Here is a 20705-nt window from a genome sequence, read left to right as displayed (position 1 = left end):
GTGATTCAGACCCTGGGTCTGTGTTGGAGCAGACGGGAGTGTCTGGCTCAGCAAAACAGGGTGCTGGAGTCCTGAGCTGGCAGGGAAAGGAGGGGTAGAAGTAGTCTGGGCACATCAGGTGGCAGCTCCCAGGGGGTTTCTGTGATCCAACCTGTCACACTGCCTCAGTGGTCCCCAACCTTTTTCGTCTGAAGAACTGTGGTGACAGACGAGCATCCGCCGAAATGCTGCCGACAAGTGGCATCATCCAGAGGCGTTGCTGCCGAAATTCAGCGGCATTTTGGCGTATACTCGTCCACCCGCCAGTACGCGGGCGCACTTAGACGCCCCGGTGGGCGCCATCGCACCCGTGGGCACCGTGTTGGGGACCCCTGCACTGACTATTTTCTGTGGGCACAAATTCTGCAGAACCGTGGCTGACTCCTACAGCCCGGGGATCAGACACAGGGCTCTGTCCTGTGAAGTGCTGAGCGTCCTTTCCTCTGGTTACGTCAGTAGGAGCTGATGTCGCTCGGTGCCTCGTAGTCCTAATGGAACAGAGCAGCTTTTTCCTGGACCAGGCACAGCTCGCCAAGAAGTGCTATTACAAGAGTCTGAATATCTCGAAGGACTGGTACTAATGCTGTTATTGCAGGTTTAACCATTGGCCTCCATCTAAGTCACGGTGGTTCTCAAACTTCTGTACTGGTGACACCTTTCCCACACCCAGCCTCTGAGTGCTGCCACCCCCTTATCAATTAAAAACACTTTTTAAAATATCTTTAACACTGTTATAAATGCTGGAGGCAAAGCAGGGTTTGGAGTGGAGGTTGACAGCTCGTGACCCCCATGTAGTAACCTCGCGAACCCCCTGAGGGGTCCCAACCCCCAGTTTGAGAACCCCTGATTTAAGATAAGTTAAGAAAAGCCCTGGCTGGGATGATTTAGTTGGGGTTGATCCTGCTTTGAGCAGGGGGTTGGACTAGATGACCTCCTGAGGTCTCTTCTAACTCTAATCTTCTATGATTCTATAATCACAAGTCCCCACTTAAGACAAAGCTGGACGTGAGTCCACCCAAAAATTAGCACTGTGTGGGAGAAGGCTCCACCGTATATTGTTTGGCCAGAGATATATGTGTGTGTATGTGTGAAGAGAAGCATCAGACAGAGCAGAGAGAGAGAAACCGGGGGTGGAGTGTGAGAGGTGGACAGAAATGCAGCCTGAACAAGCCACTAGAAGCATGGTCTGGCCAGGGGAGTAGCCTAGAGAGAGGATTTGGGGTGGAAAGCTGAAATGAGTTTTGGACCTGTGAACAAGGACACTGGCTCCTGTTTGGTTCCGCCCGTGTTTGGGGAAACAGGACTTCGTACATTCTTTGTAAATAAGATTGAATCAAAGGTAACAGACTCCATCAGCAATTTCTCTTCCTAACTGGAACGACCCACAGAGCTCCCGACTTTGAGCAGACAGTCAGGTTAAAAGGGGTAACAGTGCAGAACCTGAACAGAATAGCTAGAGAGAGGGGTATGACTGTCCCTAGTGATGAGATTAAAGACATCTGTCTCCAATGGGAAATATGTATTGTAATTAAAAATTTCTTATTTTTCAATCTGTTTTCCAGTTTAATGGGATAAGAATTTCTTATCTTAAAATGTCCAGAGCTTCTGAACCAAACACAACAGGGAGCAGCTTTCTTTTAATATAGGAAAAATCAACAGTTCATTTGATCCCAGTACCAGCTCTAACGTATTGAGAGAATGTCTCAGATTAGCTACTGCAATTGTTCTTTAAACACTTTATCTCTACTGCCTGGATTTCTCTCTTAGATTGCTAGGAAAGAAGAAAGTCAAAACCTTCTGCTAGACACTTCCTCTTACTGGATACGTCTGTCATCTTGGGTCATGCATAAATATGAGGTAACTCTTAGACAGTCCGCCTTCTTGTCGCCTCTCATCTTCCTCTGCACTTGCCATGGCTGGAGAAATAGTATATGCTGATTTAAACATTCCTGGAGCTTTTTCCACTTCAAAGTCACTGCATCCATCTCAGCATCCCAGTAAGTGTATTTAGCTTCTTAGCTTTTTACTGATATGCTCTTTTTTCGGTTTGGATTCCACTTTTTGAATGTATTTTTTGTTTTTACGGGTAGCACAGATATTTAAAGAAACATTTTCTAGAAACAAAGAGCAGGTGGGTGTCTCTCTGTTCCATTTGTATGTTAGGACTCAGCAAATATGAGGTAATTAACCACCTGTCAGAACTAGGAACTTTAATGCAATATTGTGCATTTTACTTTAATGTTAATACAGAGTGTCACAGAAATCTTCAGAGCTACTGACAGTCTATACATGCAAATTACATGTGAAGAACAATACAGCTTTATTTTATGGCATTTTTATACATACTTCATAAACCCTTGGGGGTGGATACTCGTGCTGTATTGAAGATGCAGTACATAGTGTAGTGGGGTAAGTCAGAGGGAAAGAGCAATGCACTGGTCAAGTCTTGGGAAGACTGAACACAAGGAGTCTGGGAGACTCGTTTCAGTGTCTTTCATTTCTTGTTGGAGAGACTTTATATCACACAGATCAGGGAGAAGAGACTGGATCTGGAAAATTGCTGAGAAGTCAGTGCAGATGGTCTTTGAGATGATTCAACATGATGAAGGAAGTGTGGAGAAAAGGATCTGCTAAGATTCATGAAGAGGCAAGTAAGGCGACAGAAGGTCCCAGGGTTAGGAAATAGGGGAGGAGAAGAGAAAGAAATGAAGGACAACTCGGTCAATAAAGGATGAAGAAAACTGTGGGGAATGCAGGATGGGGGGTTGTACTGGATTCTGAATAGACCTGGATAGGGAAGCTTTGTGAGGAGTCAAGTCATTACACTTCAGAGCAATTTAAGTTTGGACAACTCTTAACTTAGGGGAAATGAACAAAGGCGACCATGGTAGGAAGGAGAGGAAGAAAAATAATAGCTTTCAGTGTTCCAGGAATAACGAATATACAAGGAACTGTAAATTAAACTTAAAAGGATGTAAAATGTAAATATATAAATCATAGTATAATTTTTACAAGACTCCCCTGAAAAGGTTGGTATCTGAAAATAAAAAATCCTAATATTTTGCAGAAATAGTAAATATATTAGCTATTTTCTATAAATAGAGTCAGGCTACTAATGAGAGGCCATTTTAGATGACTATTATGGTGTTGATCTTAGAATCAAAATATATAAAGCTGATATTTCAGTTGACAAGCAAATTAAATACTAATAGTCCAGATATTTTATCACTCCATCTGTGTATAGTACAGTATATGCGGGATTACATATAAAACATTAAAAACCATTACTTAGTTTGCGCAGAGAAGCATTCAAAAGTTAGGAAATGCCAGACATACAGTTGCTGGTACAACCTTAATCCTGCCCCACTGTGCAACCATTTTGTGTATTCAATGAGGCAGGGATCCTTCGGGGGGAAAAGTAGTCTTTAATTACATGGACATACATTGTCATAATGGATATGCACAAGGGAGCAGAGAGAAGTTTCCTGAGGCAACTGTAAATCTGGCATTTCCTAACTTTTGAGTGCTTGACTTTGCAATCTAAATAACATTCTTTTGAGAAAAAACAACAAGGAATCCTGGTGGCACCTTAGAGACTAACCAATTGATTTGGGCATAAGCTTTCGTGGGCTATAACCCATTTCATCCGATGCATTATAGCCCACAAAAGCTTATGCCCAAATCAATTAGTTAGTCTCTAAGGTGCCACAAGGATTTCTCCTTGTTTTTGCTGATACAGACTAACATGGCTCCCCCTCTGAAACCATTCTTTTGGGAGTTTTCTTTGTATGTAATTTACTAGATTTTTTTTTAAAGGAAAAGGGTAAAACCAAATTCTGTTATGTGCCATATAGCAGCCCCCATCATGTATTTTCAGCAAAGTTTGAACCCTGAAGCTTCAGCATTGCAGCACAAACTGCTACTGCTTGAACAACAAGACTAATTTAATTAGCTGGCTGCAGCAAAACACTTATCACAGAGGGAGGAAATAGACCACTGGGTTCAGGTGTTCTCTCTTGGGAGAGACAAGTCCATGCCAGCTCTCTCCCTTCAAGCCTCCTGGAGTTGGAACCCCTGTCCATGTGATGCACCCAGGCCCCTGGGGTCATGGGCTGGTTCCGGGATGCTGTTGGGGAAAACCTGACCCAGCTCTTTGCCCCCAGGGAGTTGGGGGAGCTCCAGCCCCATGCGGTGCCCCCTGGGGCTGGAGAATGGAAATGGGTTGCTGTGGCCAGGAGGTGGGTCTCTACATGTGTCCTTTACTTTTCTTGGAAGCTGGAGCTTAAACTGTGAAGCCACAGTAGTTACACTTGTCAAAGAGTTTCTAGTATAAGCCTAATTTGTTAACGCCATCTCTAACTCCCCTCCCCCCGCCCCGGTTTTATCCTGAAATTTGTTAATCTGACAAGATTTTTTTTTTGAAAATTTGAAGTCAATTTAACAAATCATTTAATTATTTTAATTAAAAAACAGAAAAGCAGCTTTTTACTTTTTAAAAAATACACCCTTTTTTGTCCACTTATGTCTCCAGAACATCTTGTTCTATTAAAGTCATACATTTTATTTATTAAGTCTCAGTGAGAACTCTCACATAAGATGGACTTTTATGAATAATGGGCTACAGTTTTTAAAGTTACTCGAAGTTAAGTTCTTTGATATTGAAAGCACTGAAGTCTCCTGTCGTGATTACAAATTCAGTGGAGCCTAGAGACTATTACTCTTTTTAGTTTAAATTATGTTTTTAAGTCTCTAGCCCTTTTCCTCTTTGAAGACAGCTTTGAAAATGTAAAGAGATTTCTAGGGTTGTACTTCATGTGGCTTTTCTAATTTTTTTACAGTAGGAAAATATCAGAGCCATTTTAAAAGCACCAAACATTAGAATGTCAAGAAGTGAACAGTTAAGGGACTGAACCTGTTCTCTCAGCCACGGTCTATTGACGTTTTTCCTAATCCTTCCCTCACCATCCGACCAACCAGCACTTTCTTCCCTAAAATTTGAAAACTATGTGCAAATGTCAACATAGCAAGTGACGAGGAGACTAGTTTCCCATTCAAAGAATTCACTGTTCAAGGGATTTAAAAGCTGAATCATGTTCAGAAATTATTCTACAGATTTGAATAATGAAGTCAAGATAGTCATGATCTGCTTGCAGATCTAATCAGAAGGAGAGGTGACCTCTGTTTTCCCAGCTCAAGTCCTAACCTTTCCCATGACAAGAAGACACTGCTGTACGACATGGATAGTCGTAGATTTGACAGAATATGCAAAAGGAAGGCAATGCAAGGGATCTTTCCTCCAAGAATTTTCAAGCCCCACCAGTCACTGATGGGGGGGAGGGGGGACAGACATTCAGGAATCTGTTCAAAACTTAATGGAGATGACAAACCCAAACCTCCTGCCCCAGTAGAACTCTAGGTTTTGGTGAAAGCTCATCAGCCATTGCCAATTCTGGTGCCTCATCCATCAGCAATGGCACTGGCTGAGCCAGCACTGGCCTAGCCTACTGTCCCCCCACACTGGTGTCTAAGATGATGACGTGTGGGACAGTGATGCTTCCAGGACATGGAAGAATCCCCATTCGGAGACACTACTATGCCCTTGTCCTGCAAGAGAACATAGTCTTTCTGTAGTGTCACCTCCTGATGACTAGACAGTTTCAAGAGCATCTCAGAAGAGGGCCAGTACTCTGGAGCTCAAGGCAGGTACCTCTGCAGTGAAACTGTTCAGTATTCTGCAGGCCCAGGTGGAAGAAAATGTTATTCCCACCAGTCAGGGGCTGACAAATCCTACAAAGGCCATTTGACTGACTCTTGTGCCTTTCCCTCTGGTCTCTAAGAGAACAGGCCGGATGGATCCTGTCCCATCAGAAAGGTATCAGTTCCTTCAGCAACACCATACCCCAACTCTGTGATGGTGTCAGTGGCCCAGGACAGGCCCAGCGCCTTGCCTTCTGCTCTCACAAACAGGGAAAGTAAAAGATTCATCTCCTTTGGCTGTAGGGCATATTCCTCAGGCTCTCTAGGACTGCGAGTCTTGAGTTACCACCCAGTAATGGCCAGGTAGAGCTGTGCTCTCTGGGATACCTGAACCCCTCTTGGAGTCTCTTCCAGAGGAACAGAAGCAGGCAGCTAAGGGCGCTGGTACTGGAGGGACTGTACAATGGGTAAACATCCTCTTAACATAGCATATGATGCCTTGGATACCAATACAAGGGCTGTGGCCACTGGGATAGTCCTGTGTAGATGTTTCTGACCCCACTCCCCAGGCCTCATTACAGCAGCCGAGTGGAGAATAGAAGATCTGCCTTTTAAGGGCCAGTGAGAAGATCTGGAGAAGATCAAATCTGCTCTTTGCCAGAAGCTGGGAATGGGTGACAGGGGATGGATCATTTGATGATTCCCTGTTCTGTTCATTCCCTCTGGGGCACCTGGCACTGGCCACTGTCAGAAGACAGGATACTGGACTAGACGGACCTTTGGTCTGACCCAGTAGGGCCATGCTTATTAGAAGCGTATGTACTACCCAGTCTGAGAATTATCTGAACCTTGACAGGTTTCAAAGAGAGGGCTCAGCAACAACCTCTCTCAGTATTGCTCACTAAGGAGGTTCCAACCTCTCTCCACAGTGGCCATGGGAGGAGACCTCGAAAGCACAATAACAAACACTTCCAGCGTTCTTCATCACAGTCCTCCCCCTCTGCCTACAAACAGCTGGTTTAATGGGACACTCAGGAGCCAAACAAGTCTCTAGCACCTTCCCCTCTGACATTCTCTGTTTCCTTCCCTCAGTCCTTATCTATTCTTCTTCTGCAGCGACTGGTGCACAATAAATAACTTCTGATTGCTTTGGAGACTGTCACAAGGCCGGGCTTCTCCCCCGCTTGCCCGAGGATTCGCTGCCACGCCCAGTCTCCTTTAAGTAGGCTTATTGTCCAAACTTAAACAAACAGTTCCTCAGCTCACCCATTAGATAACAGACTCTTCCTGCCTTCCCTCCCACTGGATTCTGGCATTCCTGCTTCCTGCAGCTTCCTAGATTTCTCTGTCAGCTTCCTTCTCACAGCTGGTCCTCGCTCAGTGGAACTTCCCCTGTAGCCCCAGGTGCGGTGCCTCCCCTCTTGACTGGCCCAACTGGGAGCACCTGCCATGGCACAGGATGCTGGACCTGCTTCCAGTGACAGGAGCCAGCCATCCTGTGACAGAGACATTTGAGATACATATTCCATCCAGTTCTGCACCAGGTCCCCTCCTCAGGGACTCCCACTCACAAGAAAGTGTTCCTGGAAGAAGGGGACTCACTCCTCTTGAAAGTAGCTATAGAAGTTCCTCTGTGTAACCAAGCGAAGGGACTCAACTCCCACTGCTTCCTCATCCCCAAGAAGGAAGGTCTATAACCTATTCTGGGCCTCGAAGACCTGAACAAATATGTCAGGCTTCAGATCCTTCCCTCACTCTTAAGGAGACTTGTATTTATCTCTTGACATGAAAGATGGTTACTTCCACCTGGCTATTGGGAAGAACAATTGCAAATACCTGAGATTCTGCATGGGAGTCAGGTACTTCCAATTCACAGTTCTTCCCGTCACCTTGTTGTCAACAGCCCCAGGGGTAGTTACCAAGTGTCTGCTGATGGGGCTGGCGCACAGCAGACATTGAGGGATACATGTTTGGATGGATGGAAAAAAGCCAAGTCAGAGGCAGCCATTGCCGCCACTTGTAGCCTGTTTGGTGAAATATGTCCCCTTTACCAACACTATGGACCAAACTGCTGACAAAACTCCCCTGAATGCCATTAACTTCACTGGTTTCAGAGTAGCAGCCGTGTTAGTCTGTATCCGCAAAAAGAACAGGAGTACTTGTGGCACCTTAGGCCTTGGCTACACTTACCAGCTAGTTCGACGGCTGGAAATCGAAGTTCTGGGTTCGACTTATCGCGTCTAGTCTGGACGCGATAAGTCGAACCCGGAAGTGCTTGCCGTCGACTGCGGTACTCCAGCTCGGCGAGAGGAGTACCGCGGAGTCGACGGGGGAGCCTGCCTGCCGCGTGTGGACCAAGGTAAGTTCGAACTAAGGTACTTCGACTTCAGCTACGTTATTCACGTAGCTGAAGTTGCGTACCTTAGTTCGAATTGGGGGGGGTAGTGTAGACCAAGCCTTAGAGACTAACAAATTTATTAGAGCATAAGCTTTCGTGGACTACAGCCCACTTCTTCGGATGCATATGCTTCACTGGAGTCACTGTGACGGTACCACAGGATCAGAGCTGCGCCCCAGCTTTTGAACCATCTCTTGGAGGACCTCCGTCAGTGTGCCAGACCCCCAAGGGGTCTCATGCTTCCTTCAGGGTAGACCACACGGCCTCACCTCCTCCTAGACTGAGCTACTGGGCTCCAGCACTCCTGTTCCACATTGTGAGCTCTGCTCAGCGAGCCCCACTGAGCTAAACTCCTGGCAGAGACTTGCACACCTTTCAGGAACTCTTGCACCCCAGCCAGTATTTGAAGTGACACCTCAAAAAGAGTCTTCAAAACAGAGTAGGATTTATTAGTCACCTGGAACACAGCGTAGGAAGTCCTTCGGTTAGCAGACACATAAAGGTAAAACACAGACCATTCTTGTCTGGTCACAATTGACCTAGCAAGCTATAATGAACTCCATTTTCAGACTCTTTTTTTCTCTTTGACTTCCTTCCTTAGTCAGTTCCCAGGTCAGAGAGAGCCGTAAGCTTCTTCCAGACCCCACACTTACCTTCACACCTCCTGATCCTTTGTTCTGGAGCTGGGGTCTCTGCTCTGCTTCTCTGCTGAGAGGTGGGCAAATCCTGCCCCTCTGGATCATTGGTTGCTAGGTGTCAGTGCCCTGGTGACTGGGCTTTCCACTGTCTTCTCAGAATTTCCGCTGATATGGGTCAGCCTTGGCTAGTCCTGTTAATGACCCATTCAGACAGCTAAGACACACACACACACACACACACACACACACACACACACAGCCCTCTCTCTCTCTCTCAGGGCTTGTCTATAGTGGCAATTTACAGTGCAACTTTCTCACTCGGGGGTGTGGGGAAAAAAAAAACCCTGAGCAGCAAGTTTCACCATTGTAAAGTGCCAGTGTAGACAGTGCACCAGCGCTGGGAGCTACGTCCCTTATGGATGAGGGTTTTTTAGAGCGCTGGGAGAGCTGCTGTGACCACACAAGCCACGTTAAAGCCAGGGCCGGCTCTAACTTTTTTGCCGCCCCAGGCAAAAAAAAAAAGAGCTCCGCCCCGCTGTAACACCCCCCCCCTCCCCCGCGCCCCACCCCACACCACCCCCCCCCCCGGCCCCGGGCCCCCCCAACCCCCCCCCCCCCCAAGCACCGGGCCGGGCCGCCCAAACCCCGAGCACCGGGCCAGGCCGCGCCAACCCCCGCCACGCCGCCGAAGCTCCTGCCCCCCAGTGCCGCACTGCTGAAACAAAAACAAACAAACAAAAAACCTCGAGCGCCGCCCCACCAAACCAAAAAAACCCAAAAAACCCTGAGCGCCCCCCACTACCCCAAGATTGGCCTTTCAAGGTGCTGCCCCAAGCATGTGCTTGGTCGGCTGGTGCCTGGAGCTGGCCCTTGTTAAAGTGCTACCACGGCAGTGCTTTAGCATTGCCAGTGTAGACTAGCCCTTAGTCTGCTTTGAGAGCAAACTTAATCCTTTTCCCTCCCCTGCCCCTCATTGAATAGCAATGCAAAGTGTGGGGGAAAGTGAGGTACACATAGGATTCATAAAAATATTACAGAAAATTCCCACCTCATCATAGTGACGCCAGCAGAGAACCTGGCCCTCTGTGATACAAGATGATGTGAACTTGCTAACTAGTAAACATTAAAAAGCAACAGAGGGTCCTGTGGCACCTTTAAGACTAACAGAAGTATTGGAGCATAAGGTTTTGTGGGTGAATGCCCACTTCATCAGACTTCATGTCTTGCATCTGATGAAGTGGGCATTCATCCACGAAAGCTTATGCTCCAATACTTCTGTTAGTCTTAAAGGTGCCACAGGACCCTCTGTTGCTTTTTACAGATTCAGACTAACACGGCTACCCCTCTGATAGTAAACATTAGTTAACTTTGGTATTTTCTTCACCTTTCCGCTACTTCCGTCTAGTTGGACAATTAATGTTGCCCTTATGAGGGTGATGTGGTCTCAGAGTTTTAAACTCTGACCTTGATCATTTTCCTCCTCATATTACATGAGCCTGAACTTAATCCCTCCAGTTGAGCAGCCTCCAAAGGAGAAGACATTTCCATGTTTCATTATGAATCTTTACCCTAGGTTTTGACTCTTGCAGATAGCACTCGGTGCCCGCGCTGGCATCGGATGGCTCTATGGCTTGGATGGGCCGGGAACGTCATCCTGCTGGCAGCTGTGATCACACTTGGTGTTTGGGGTGAGTATCTCAGCGCCGTAGATTCATTGGCTCAGTGAATTCTCCTCTTCCTCTGCAATTCCATTTAGAGTCTACTTTTTGGCCTCCAAAACATTTCTGAATAAATTACCAGGCATTTCATCACTGCCATAGACATCAAAAGTGTTACATAAACAAAGTAGAGTTGAGAGCTTGATAAATGAACCATTATTTGGCTGTAACAGCTCCACTGTGTGAAGTGCAAAAATGTGGAATGAATCTTGCAATGGATAATGAGTGAGATTCCAGCTCACGCTGCTTCTCTGTCCCCATCGTAACTCGATAGATCTCCCATGGTATTTGGTTAGTTAATACTTTTTACCTTCTCTCTTTTGTTACACGTCCTTGTGAAGGTCAGACTGGAAGACAGAGAACAACAAATGGAATTGAAAGTAATTCCAGCCTGAAGGATTCCCAGTCTTGCTTGAATCAAAGTTTGTATCCAAAGCCAGACAACAACTCAACAGGTAACTGTATCTGCTATTCTTTGCGCTCTTTGCAACGTTGTGTCCACCTGGAAGAACTCTCACTCCAAACTCGCTAATTGAAAATTCAGCTACTGTGTCACAATTACTTATACATAGCTGAGACATGCCGGACCTTCATCTTCCTGTCTTTATTTTTCTTGTCATTTGTTCTGTTTGATGGCTGCAAAATAAATACTACAACTGGCTGAAACATTTCTGATTCTCAATCAGAAAAGAGGGTTTTGTCAAATTTTATTTTTCATGACAAAATTTATTTTCCAATTTTCTGAAATTTTTCCAAAGGGGAAATTTTCAGAGGAAAAACTAAATATTTAGTTTCAAAATCATGGCCTTTTCCCCACTTTCCTATACATTTTATCTTTCTATGGTGCAGGGCAAAAAGGAAAGAAAGCACATAAGGTAAAAAAGGGGAAAACCCTCTGAAAATTTGTTGGGAAAAGTCCCACTTTTCAGGCAGCTCTAATAAGTTTTCAGCTGTTTGTGCAGAGTAGTAGGAGTGACATCTAGTGGTCATTCAAAGTACTTCCAATGTGTACGAAACAGGCACATTTTATAGTGTAATACAATTTCTATTACATGAAAACCTACATAAAATAATGTTTTGGCTGCAAAGTCAAGAACTCAGAAGTTAGGAAATGACAGATTTATAGTTGTCCGTAAAATGTTCACTTTGCCCTCTTGCATTAGATAGACTCTTGCTGAACGTCGCATAGGAAGTCTGTGGCAGAGTCCAGTCCAGTGCTTTCAACACGAGAGCATCTTTCCTCTTCTTAAAACCATCTGACTCATCCACTGTTCATCCTATGCACTGAATGAGGCAGGGTCTCATGGAAAAAACAGAACGTGATCATGTCATTCAAGACTGTATCAGTGTTTTACAAAGGGGCCGGTTAAAGGTTGTCTGGGCAATCTTATTTCTCGCTTTCAGCTGCTTGCCTTTCCAGCCTAAACAACATTCTTTTAACATATCTGTAAATGTAACTTAAGGACTTACAAAGGGAAACAAATGTTCTTATGTGACTGTATAACACAGGAATCCTTTCACTTACCACTGCGGTGTGACCACATGTGGGGTGAAACTTTGCTGGCTGTTTAGCTGCACATAACACTATACAATACTTCAGGAGAGGAAGTGAAGAACAATTCCAAATCCCAGAGCGTTTCAAATGTTTTTGTGTAGTGCTGCACATTTGAATACAGAGCACCTAATGGACGCCTGCCCTCCATTTGTAAACCCCAGACCCTTCCCCCTCCCTTTTGCAATCCTATAACATCCCAGTGACAACTGCAGCAGTTGCTCACATAAACAAGTAGTACTGGTAAAGCGTTACATGTAATTGTAGCTGTCTTGTAGTGAGATATAGCAGCTGGAAACGAGGAGAAGCCAGGCACATGTGACCTGTCAGCTTTCATGGAGCACCTACAAGCACCCCATAGACCATAATTTGGAAATATCTTCCCCATCCAATTGAAATTGCCAGAGAGATTTTTAGGGAGGATAAAATGTAGTTACACAAGCTGGTAAATCCTCTGTTAGTCAAAAGAGGATGCTGGGATTTTAATGATCACAAGTGTAGACACACCCAGAGTGGGGCAGTGTCAGAGCTGGGCTTAGAACCCAGGTGTTCAGCCTCCCTACTCCACCACTAGCTAGCGCTGGCTTTCCCTATACTGCCTTTTGAGGCACTGAGTACAGGTATTCAGGATGTGCATGTGTAGATTATAGGTGAAGCTGGCAGCACCACCTATTAAGATAGCACAATATTGCCCACTATGAGTGCCTGTTTTCAGTTGCTTATATTTTTGTTGAAGATTAAATGGTCAGGCTGAACCTTTCCATGCCAGGGGTCTGCCTCAGCCTGATTTTTTTTTTTTTTTTTTAGTTTCAGCCAAAACTGTCCAGCTGTTTCTGAGAACCAGGCTAGTGAAAATCAGGGCCAGCTCTAGGTTTTTTGCTGCCCCAACCAAAAAATTTTTTGGCTGCCCCCCACCCCAGCCCTGGGCTCTCTCTCCCCCCCCACTCGCACCCTCTGCCCCCCCAGCCCTGGGATCCCCCCCCCAAACGTCACCTCCTCATTCACCACAGCAATCCCCGTTTACACTTGTAGTGGGGATCAAACCGTTTCTCCTATTTTTATTTCACTTTAGTATAAATCTCACCCCTCCCCCACAACGCCATCTTTAGTGCTCCAAATGCAATGGAAGGCATAGAGACTAACCCTCCAACCTTGTACCCAGAAAGGGATGAGGAGCTAGTAAAGAGGGTTCAGGCAGAGGAGCGGGTGTGGGCGCGCTTGGGGGCTCTACACTGGCAGAGAAGCGGGGTGTGATGTACTCGCGGAGGAGGGTGGAGGAGGAGAGGGGGTATCAGGAGGGTTGCGGGAGAAGAGGTATAGGGGAAGGGGGAGGTGCGGGAGGAGAGGGCTGGGGGAGAGTACAAGGGGAGAGGTGCGGGTGAAGGGAGAATACAAGGGGAAGGGGATGCGGCGAGGGAGCGATGGGGGGAGGTACAAGTGGAGGGGCTGCGAGCGGGATGGGGGGTGCAAGGGCTGAGAGGGGCAGGCGTTGACAGCTGCTTCCCCAGCCCCGTGCAGGCAGAGCCGAGAGGACAGACATTGACCCCCAGGTGCCCGAGCCGCGGGGGTCCCCCGGCAGGGCAGTATCCCCCGCTGCCCCGCTCGGAGCCGGGCTCTGCCTCTCTCTGCCCAGGGCAGGCAGCGCGGGGCTGAGGCAGGGGAGGTGCGCGGTGGGCTGGGTCCGGGGGCAGGAGGTGGCAGCTCCCTGGCAGCTCGGGCTGCCCAGCCACTCGCCCTGTCAGCGCGCGAGCCGGGATCTGCCCCCTGCCCAGCCCGGCGGTGCCCTGCACAGCCCCCTCGGGCGGGGAAACGCCGCATCGCCCTGGGGAGACTCAGAGCAGCAGCGGCAGCAGGACCCCTCCCCCCTCCCTGCATCCCGGGCCCCACTTCCCTCCCTCCCTCCCCGGCCCCTCACCCCCAGGCCGGGCAGCCTGAACTGCCGTCCAGCCTGTGCGACTCCGGCTGCCATGAGCGCCATCTAACGACTGCAGCCAGAACTGCAGCGTCCGTTCCAGCGCAGCCTGAAAGCCTCAGCTGACAGGGAACAGCTTGGTTCAGGGCCGGCTCCGGCTTTTTGTGCCCCAAGCAACAACAACAACAAAAAAAAGAAAAAAAAAAGAAAGGGGGGAGGGGCTGTAGTGCCGCCCCTTGGAAAGTGCTGCCCCAAGCACATGCTTGTAGTGCTGGTGCCTAGAGCCGGCCCTGGTGAAAATACATTGCTTTTCTCATGTTAAAAAATTCTGGAGATTTTCTTTCAGAAGTTTTAGTGCTGCACCCATGCTGTGAAATAGGGACTTGAAATTTGGCAAGGGGGTGGCTTATGAATCAGGGATCTGTCTGACTTTTGCTGCGCCTGTGAATATCCACTCAAATTTGGCCAAGTTATAAGCCTTTGAAAATTAATGATTCTATCAACAATGAGCATTGCTCCAGCCCAGTGCTATAGGGGGCTGAGTAGGACGTTCCATGCAGGTTTGGGTGAACTGAGAGCAGGGAGCCTGTCTCACACATGCTTGCTGTGTCCTCCTGAGCCCTGGCAGCATGGAGGAGGAAGTTGCCTGAGTTGAATGCTGAAGGGACAAGAGCCACAAGGCGGGGGAGAGAGTACATTGGTGCTGGGGGAGAGTTACTTAAACCAGGGGTAGGCAACCTGTGGCACGCGTGCCGAATGCAGAACATGAGCTGATTTTCAATGGCACTCACACTGCCTGGGTCCTGGCCACCGGTCCGGGGGGCTCTGCATTTTAATTTAATTTTAAATGAAGCTTCTTAAACATTTTAAAAACCTTATTTACTTTACATACAACAATAGTTTAATTATATATTAAAGACTTATAGAAAGAGACTGTCTAAAAACGTTAAAATGTATTACTGGCGCGCCAAACCTTAAATCAGAGTGAATAAATGAAGACTTGGCACACCACTTCTGAAAGGTTGCCGACCCCTGACTTAAACCAATCCTTTCACAGGTGGTCACTCACTGTGTTCCTCATTCATTGGGTGTCTCAATTGAGAGCCTGGTGTGATTTGTAGAAGTGCTGAGCGGGTCACAGCTGTCACTGAAATTGATGGGAGCTCTGCCCTGAACATATGAAGTTCTATAGAATGCTAAGTACTTTAAATGCCCGGCTTTTTCAGGTACCTTATTCCTGCCTAAGTACCTTTTGAGAGTCTGAGTCTCAGGTTGGGCACCCAGTATTAGTGGATACTTTTGACCTCAAACTCTCCATGCCTAAAATTCCTCACCTGTAAATGGAAATATTGCAATCCTCTGATCTCACAGGGGTGCTGTGAAAATTCATTACTGTTTTCTGAAGCACTCAGATATTAGAGCTGGGTGCCAGAGGAAAGCCCAGGAGGAAATTAATAGTTCTGTCTTCAGACTGGCTTTGAATAGTACCACTGGGGCTACCCATTGAATGAGAAGAAAACAAAATATTGAATAGCTGCTCAGTAAGTCAGCAGCACCGTCTGTCATGTGTCTTGAATGAAGCAGGGGTTTGGTGGAGAAAACTGGTATGTGACTATGTAATTACAGACTGGATCATAATGCATATGCACAAGGGGGCCCAATAAAAATTGCACAGGCAACCTTAATTGTGACACGTCCTAACTTTTGAGTGCTTGACTTTGCAACCACAATACTGTTCTTGTAAGGTGGTTTTGTGTGTGTGTGTGTGAGAGAGAGAGAGAGATGCACAGAGCCCTCAATTTGTCTGGGAACACTCTGGGAAGCCAGAACTTCCTCCAAGAATCCCTTGCCTCCCTCCTATTACTTTTAAAGTGCTCCAGAAGTGGTTCAGCAGAGAAGGCGACAGTTTTGTTGTGTCTTTCATTTCAGAGGTTCGGTGCTCCTGGGGGGGAAATGCATTGTGTGATACTGAGCCTGTAAAGTATCAGAGGGGTAGCCGTGTTAGTCTGAATCTGTAAAAAGCAACAGAGGGTCCTGTGGCACCTTTGAGACTAACAGAAGTATTGGGAGCATAAGCTTTCGTGGGTAAGAACCTCACTTCTTCAGATGCAAGTCAAGATGAGCCTGTAAAATGTGAATTGTGTGCCCGATCTTATGAATTCCTATTCACATCACAGCTCTGCCAGAGCACCTCCCTCCTGCCCCGCACCTCCAATGGGCCTTTCCTCGAACAAACCATGAATAAAGAGAAATGTCTTGGCTGAGAATGTTTATCGTTTGAAAGCCCCTTGTGAACATAGGGAAGCTCAGCACAGTTCAGAAGCTTCCGGCCTATTTAATGCTGCCTTTTCCATGTCTATTTCTAGAGGGCTGTGGGTGCAAACTGTGCCCCGCTGACTGGCTGCCGCACAGGAACAAGTGCTACTGGGTCTCTAAAGAAAGTAAAACATGGAATGATAGTCGTGAGGACTGCTCAGCGAAGAGCTCTCAAATGCTTGTGATCCAAGATAAGGAGGAGCTGGTACAGTAAATAAAAATGGCTTAACCCCCCCTTAAGAGACGAGTGTCACTAGTTATAATGTAATACAATGGACTTGCAGCAAAACAACAATGCCCCAGCTGTATGACATTTGGCTTAAGAAAAATCTATTACAGAGCACGTTAAAATATCATTGATACGTGGAAGGGAAGGAGGAGGGGGTGAGACTGGGAAAGGGAACATCAGAAATTGGGTATAAATTGCAGAGTCGTGTAGCAGGTTCTCTTCCTTCATTTACCGAGAGAGCAAAGAAGCCAGAGAATTCTAGCAGGTTATATTCACCTAGACTCCTCCATCCTGTCACTTACAGGCATATATTCTGAGAATTTCACAACTGAACCTGGTCTGGCTTGGACTCAGTGTTACATCCCCAGAGAGGAAATGGACCTGGGTGGACGGCTCCACGTTCGATGAAACACTGTGAGTGTTCATGGTTCCTACTTTGGCTTTGAAACTGAGTGTGTCTTGCACGGTGCACAAGTGGGAACACAAGGTTAGTGCTCGCTAGTGCTAGCAGGAGCAGAGGCTGTCTGTGACCACAAGTAAAGTTAAGCACCAGGCAGAGTCCTTCCCATGGAGAGCTGGTCAGTCTCAAGCCCCCGTGTGCTTGCAAGACCACAGGATAAAGGGGGGTCAGGGTCTGTTTGGAGAATGGGCATGTCTGGGAAGACACTAGTTTAAGCACAATCCTTGTCTTGCTGAAGAGGCACTTAGCTGTTCATGCCTATGTTAGCTCTCAGTGGTGCTGCTCTGCCTGAGTGAGGTGGCCCTTGTCCAGCAATGTGCTCGTTAATGCAGGGTCAGGTCCCCTCTCCTGCCGAGCAGCACATTTTACCTTCACCAGGGCTGCAATGCGGGTGGGGAAAGTGGTGGTATTTTCCCAGCCCCACCCACCAACCAAGCTCCACCCACTTCAGACACCACTCAGTGCACATGGCACCGTTGTACAAAGTAGGACCACACAGGTGCTGCTGGGCTCCTTGGCTTGGCTCCCCAGCAGTGGGCTTTGAACACACCCACGGGCCGTGTTGGTCAGTCATCGCGGTGGATTTTGCGTGTTTTCCAGCATTGAACTGAACCTGCCCAGCTCCTTTCCCACTCTGGGAGGCAAGTTACTAACTAGGGCTCTGTAGAAAAGTACGGCTGAAGGAAGCTAGTATGGAGACAGGCCACCCCTCCGAACGAGGGATGGCTGCTAAAGATCTTGCTCAGTAAAGCTAAACACCCAGTGATTCCTGCTCTTTGTTCCCCAGGTTCCCGCTACCAGGAACTGCTGACAGGGAGAGCTGTGGGATGATCAAAGGGAACTGCACTATTTCGGAAACCTGCACGGCTGTAGCTAAATGGATTTGTGAGAAAGTTGCCCTGAAATAAGCAGTCACACCAATGAGCTGCACTTGCGTAACTGAAATAGCAAGTGTCCCTGTTTAGTTTCTAAAAGAAAAACACATTTACTAATTAACGAATTCTAAAGCCTCCGACAAACTCATTTTCCAAGGAAGATTCATTCACTTGTTCCTCAGGAGCTGGGTCTGATTTCATGAGGAGCTGGCTGCCCCCTGGGCATCGCGTGTGAGCAGACACTCTTGGCTCTTAGGAACAGTTTGAAAATTAAAAGTTGTAAAGCACCAATGTCACCGCTGGAGACCTACGTGCCATTTGGCCACATCTCAGAAAGGCGCCGTTTTGAACATTCTTCCACCCTGCCCCACTTTCAGCCAGAGCCTCTAATTCTGTGGGAGATTTAGATGAAGAAGCACCAGTTTGTATTCCCACATCTGGTAGTTGTTTACCATTTATGCACCCAAATCTGGACACACAATAGTTCTTGTCACAGATCCACAGGGTCTGGTCTATGCCCAGCCTGTAACTAGTACCTTTACTGGGCTGGGCCTGGCCCGTGGCCTCCAAGACTCTGAAACTGGGCCCTCAGTAACCAGCTATTCCCCCCCTCCCCTGTCTCTCTGTGGCTCCCTGCAGCAAATCCAGACTCCTACACTGTGGCGGATTTAGAGTTAGTGGGGCCCTGTGTTCACCTTCATTTTTGGGGCCCCTCCTTGGGACCCAGCCAAGAAAAAGAACATTCTCTCGTATCTCCCCGCAACCCCTGTTTTTCATTCTTTTTTCTTCATCCTCCTCCTATAAGTAATAGGAAGTAAATGAAAACAAAGTGAGGTACCTTGATTGTTTTTGTAGTCTAACTTATTTTTACCGACCACTGGAAAATCGCTGCAGGTCTCGGCAGACCAATTAATGATCTTTCCAAATATTGTTTGTACCGTTAGCTAACTATTGTAAAGCGCTTTGGATAAAAGCACTTTATAAAAAAAAATTGTAAAAAAGCATTGGGGTGCAGGGTCTGACCTGGACTTAGGGTGCAGGAGGAGGCTTAGGGCTGGGGGTGTAGGGTCTGGGAGGAAGTTAGGGTGCAGGAGCAGACTGGGGGTTGGGGTGCAAGGTCTGGACAGGAGTTAGGGTGTGGGAGGGGGGCTCAGGGCTGGGGCAGGGGTTGGGGTGTGGAGCGCTTACCTGGGGCAGCTCCTGTTTGGTGCGAGGGGTGCAGGTGGGAATCGGGGGTGGGGGTGGTGCAGGAGTCAGGGTGGGCTGCGGGTGTGGGGCGGACCCCTGACACGGGCGCAGGGTGTGTGGGGGATTGCAGGAGTCAGGGAGAGCAGGGGGCTGGGAGGGAGATAGGGTGTAGGAGTGGGCTGGGGTTGGGGTGCAGGGTCTGGCTAGGAGTTAGGATGCAGGAGGGGACTTAGGGTTGGGGCAGGAGGTTGGGGTGTGGAGCGCTTACCTGGGACAGCTCCTGTTTGGTGCGAGGGGTGCAGGTGGGAATGTGGGGGGTGGTTCAGGAGTCAGGGCATGGGGTGGGGGGCTGGGTATGTGGGGGGCAGGGGCAGAAGGTATGTGAGGGGGGCAGGAGTCAGGGCAGGGAGCTGGGGGTGTGGGCTGGGGTCATGGGGTGCTCCCAGCCCCCTGCACCACCCCAGTCCCCTGCCCCGAGTGGCTCACAGCAGGGGGCTAGGGGGATGTGTAGGGGGGGTCCGGGGGCCCCACCTTTGCTCTACTCTGCCCGATTCCACCCCCTTCCCCCAGGCCCTGCCCCCGCCTCTTCTCCGCCTCCTCCCCTGAGCGTGCTGCAGCCCCACTCCTCCCTCTTCCTCCCGGGGCGACTTGAGCACCAGCAATTTGGCAAACAGCTGTTTGGCGGTGGGGGAGGGGCAGGAACACGGCACACTGGGGGGAGGGAGGAGCTTGGCTGCCGGTGGGGGAGGAGCCTGAAGCAGGAGCCCCAGGAGCCGGCAGGACCAAGTTCTGCTCCCGCAGCTGCCTGGCTCTGGCGTTGGGGGGCCCCGTGCCTGGGCACCCTGCGTTTTACTGTAAATCTGTCTCTGCTCCTACAGGAGGCTTGTGTCCACTGGACCCGTGCAGCACACACGGCTCCCAGTGAGTATTTTCACTCTTGTGCCAAGGCTTTAGATTCCTGTCCCCTCCTGAGAGCTCGGCCAGTCCCACTGCAGTCCCTAGCCTCGCCCGCGAGTCTTTCCCACTGGTCTCCTCCTGCCCTGATGCCTGACTCAACTCCCTCCCCGTGGTTAAGGGACCCCACAGCCCTCTTCAGGGCTGTGCTGCAATTCAAGCCGCCTTCCCCAGTCTCAATGCTGGTTCTTATTCCAGAGAGACTCAAGGTTCCCCTGCAAGTCTCCCCAGGCTCTCTGCCCTCACCCTCTTCCTGGCAGTTACCCTAACAGCTGGGTGTTATCACGTTAAGGAGGCAGCCACCTTCTTCAGCTGGTCTGCTGCTTCTTTGGGTACCTCTGTCCTTAATGGAGCCATGTCATGGAGCAGGGTTTGCTGGCCCCAGGCTCCACCAGCCCTCCCAGGGAACTGTACATGATTCCACCTCAGCCCCAAGTGCCCCTTGTGGCTCAGCCCCCAGCACTGGGGTTGCCATCCCCACTTCCCCTCTTCCTTAAGAACTGTGTGACAGGCTCTTGTTTCTTATCATACCCACCGTGAATTAATTTAAATCACTTTTGATTTTAAATTAACAATTTTAATCATGATTCAAATCAGCAAACAGGAACCCTTGATTTAATTCATCAATTTAAATTGTTTTGCATTTGTACTTTTTATTTTTCTAAATTCTTCTTGGTGGATAACCATTAGTTCAGATGAGCATGTCTTTAAACACAGCCTTTACACTCA

The 20705-nt window shown here is 48.3% G+C and overlaps 1 protein-coding gene across 1 annotated transcript; it reads left to right on the top strand.

The window, feature by feature from the left end:
• The first annotated feature begins 1921 nt into the window (after window positions 1-1921).
• On the top strand, window positions 1922-16484 carry LOC117870394 (killer cell lectin-like receptor subfamily B member 1B allele B). Its single transcript, XM_034757527.1, has 4 exons — window positions 1922-2036; window positions 10362-10460; window positions 10832-10945; window positions 16321-16484. The coding sequence occupies exons 1-4, from the start codon at window positions 1952-1954 to the stop codon at window positions 16482-16484; spliced, it is 462 nt and encodes a 153-aa protein (XP_034613418.1). The 5' UTR covers window positions 1922-1951.
• Window positions 16485-20705: the final 4221 nt, after the last annotated feature.

Source organism: Trachemys scripta, unplaced genomic scaffold (genome assembly GCF_013100865.1).
Source record: "Trachemys scripta elegans isolate TJP31775 unplaced genomic scaffold, CAS_Tse_1.0 scaffold_28, whole genome shotgun sequence".
In the NCBI taxonomy this organism is placed as follows: domain Eukaryota; kingdom Metazoa; phylum Chordata; order Testudines; family Emydidae; genus Trachemys; species Trachemys scripta.
This window is presented reverse-complemented; position numbering and strand designations above follow the sequence as displayed.

Excerpts from the sequence above, each read along its gene's own strand:
- LOC117870394 (XM_034757527.1), top strand. The coding sequence starts at position 1,952 with ATGGCTGGAGAAATAGTATATGCTGATTTAAACATTCCTGGAGCTTTT. Across the intron at positions 2,037-10,361 it reads GCATCCATCTCAGCATCCCA|ATAGCACTCGGTGCCCGCGC; the intron begins GTAAGTGTATTT and ends TGACTCTTGCAG. Across the intron at positions 10,946-16,320 it reads GCCAGACAACAACTCAACAG|AGGGCTGTGGGTGCAAACTG; the intron begins GTAACTGTATCT and ends GTCTATTTCTAG.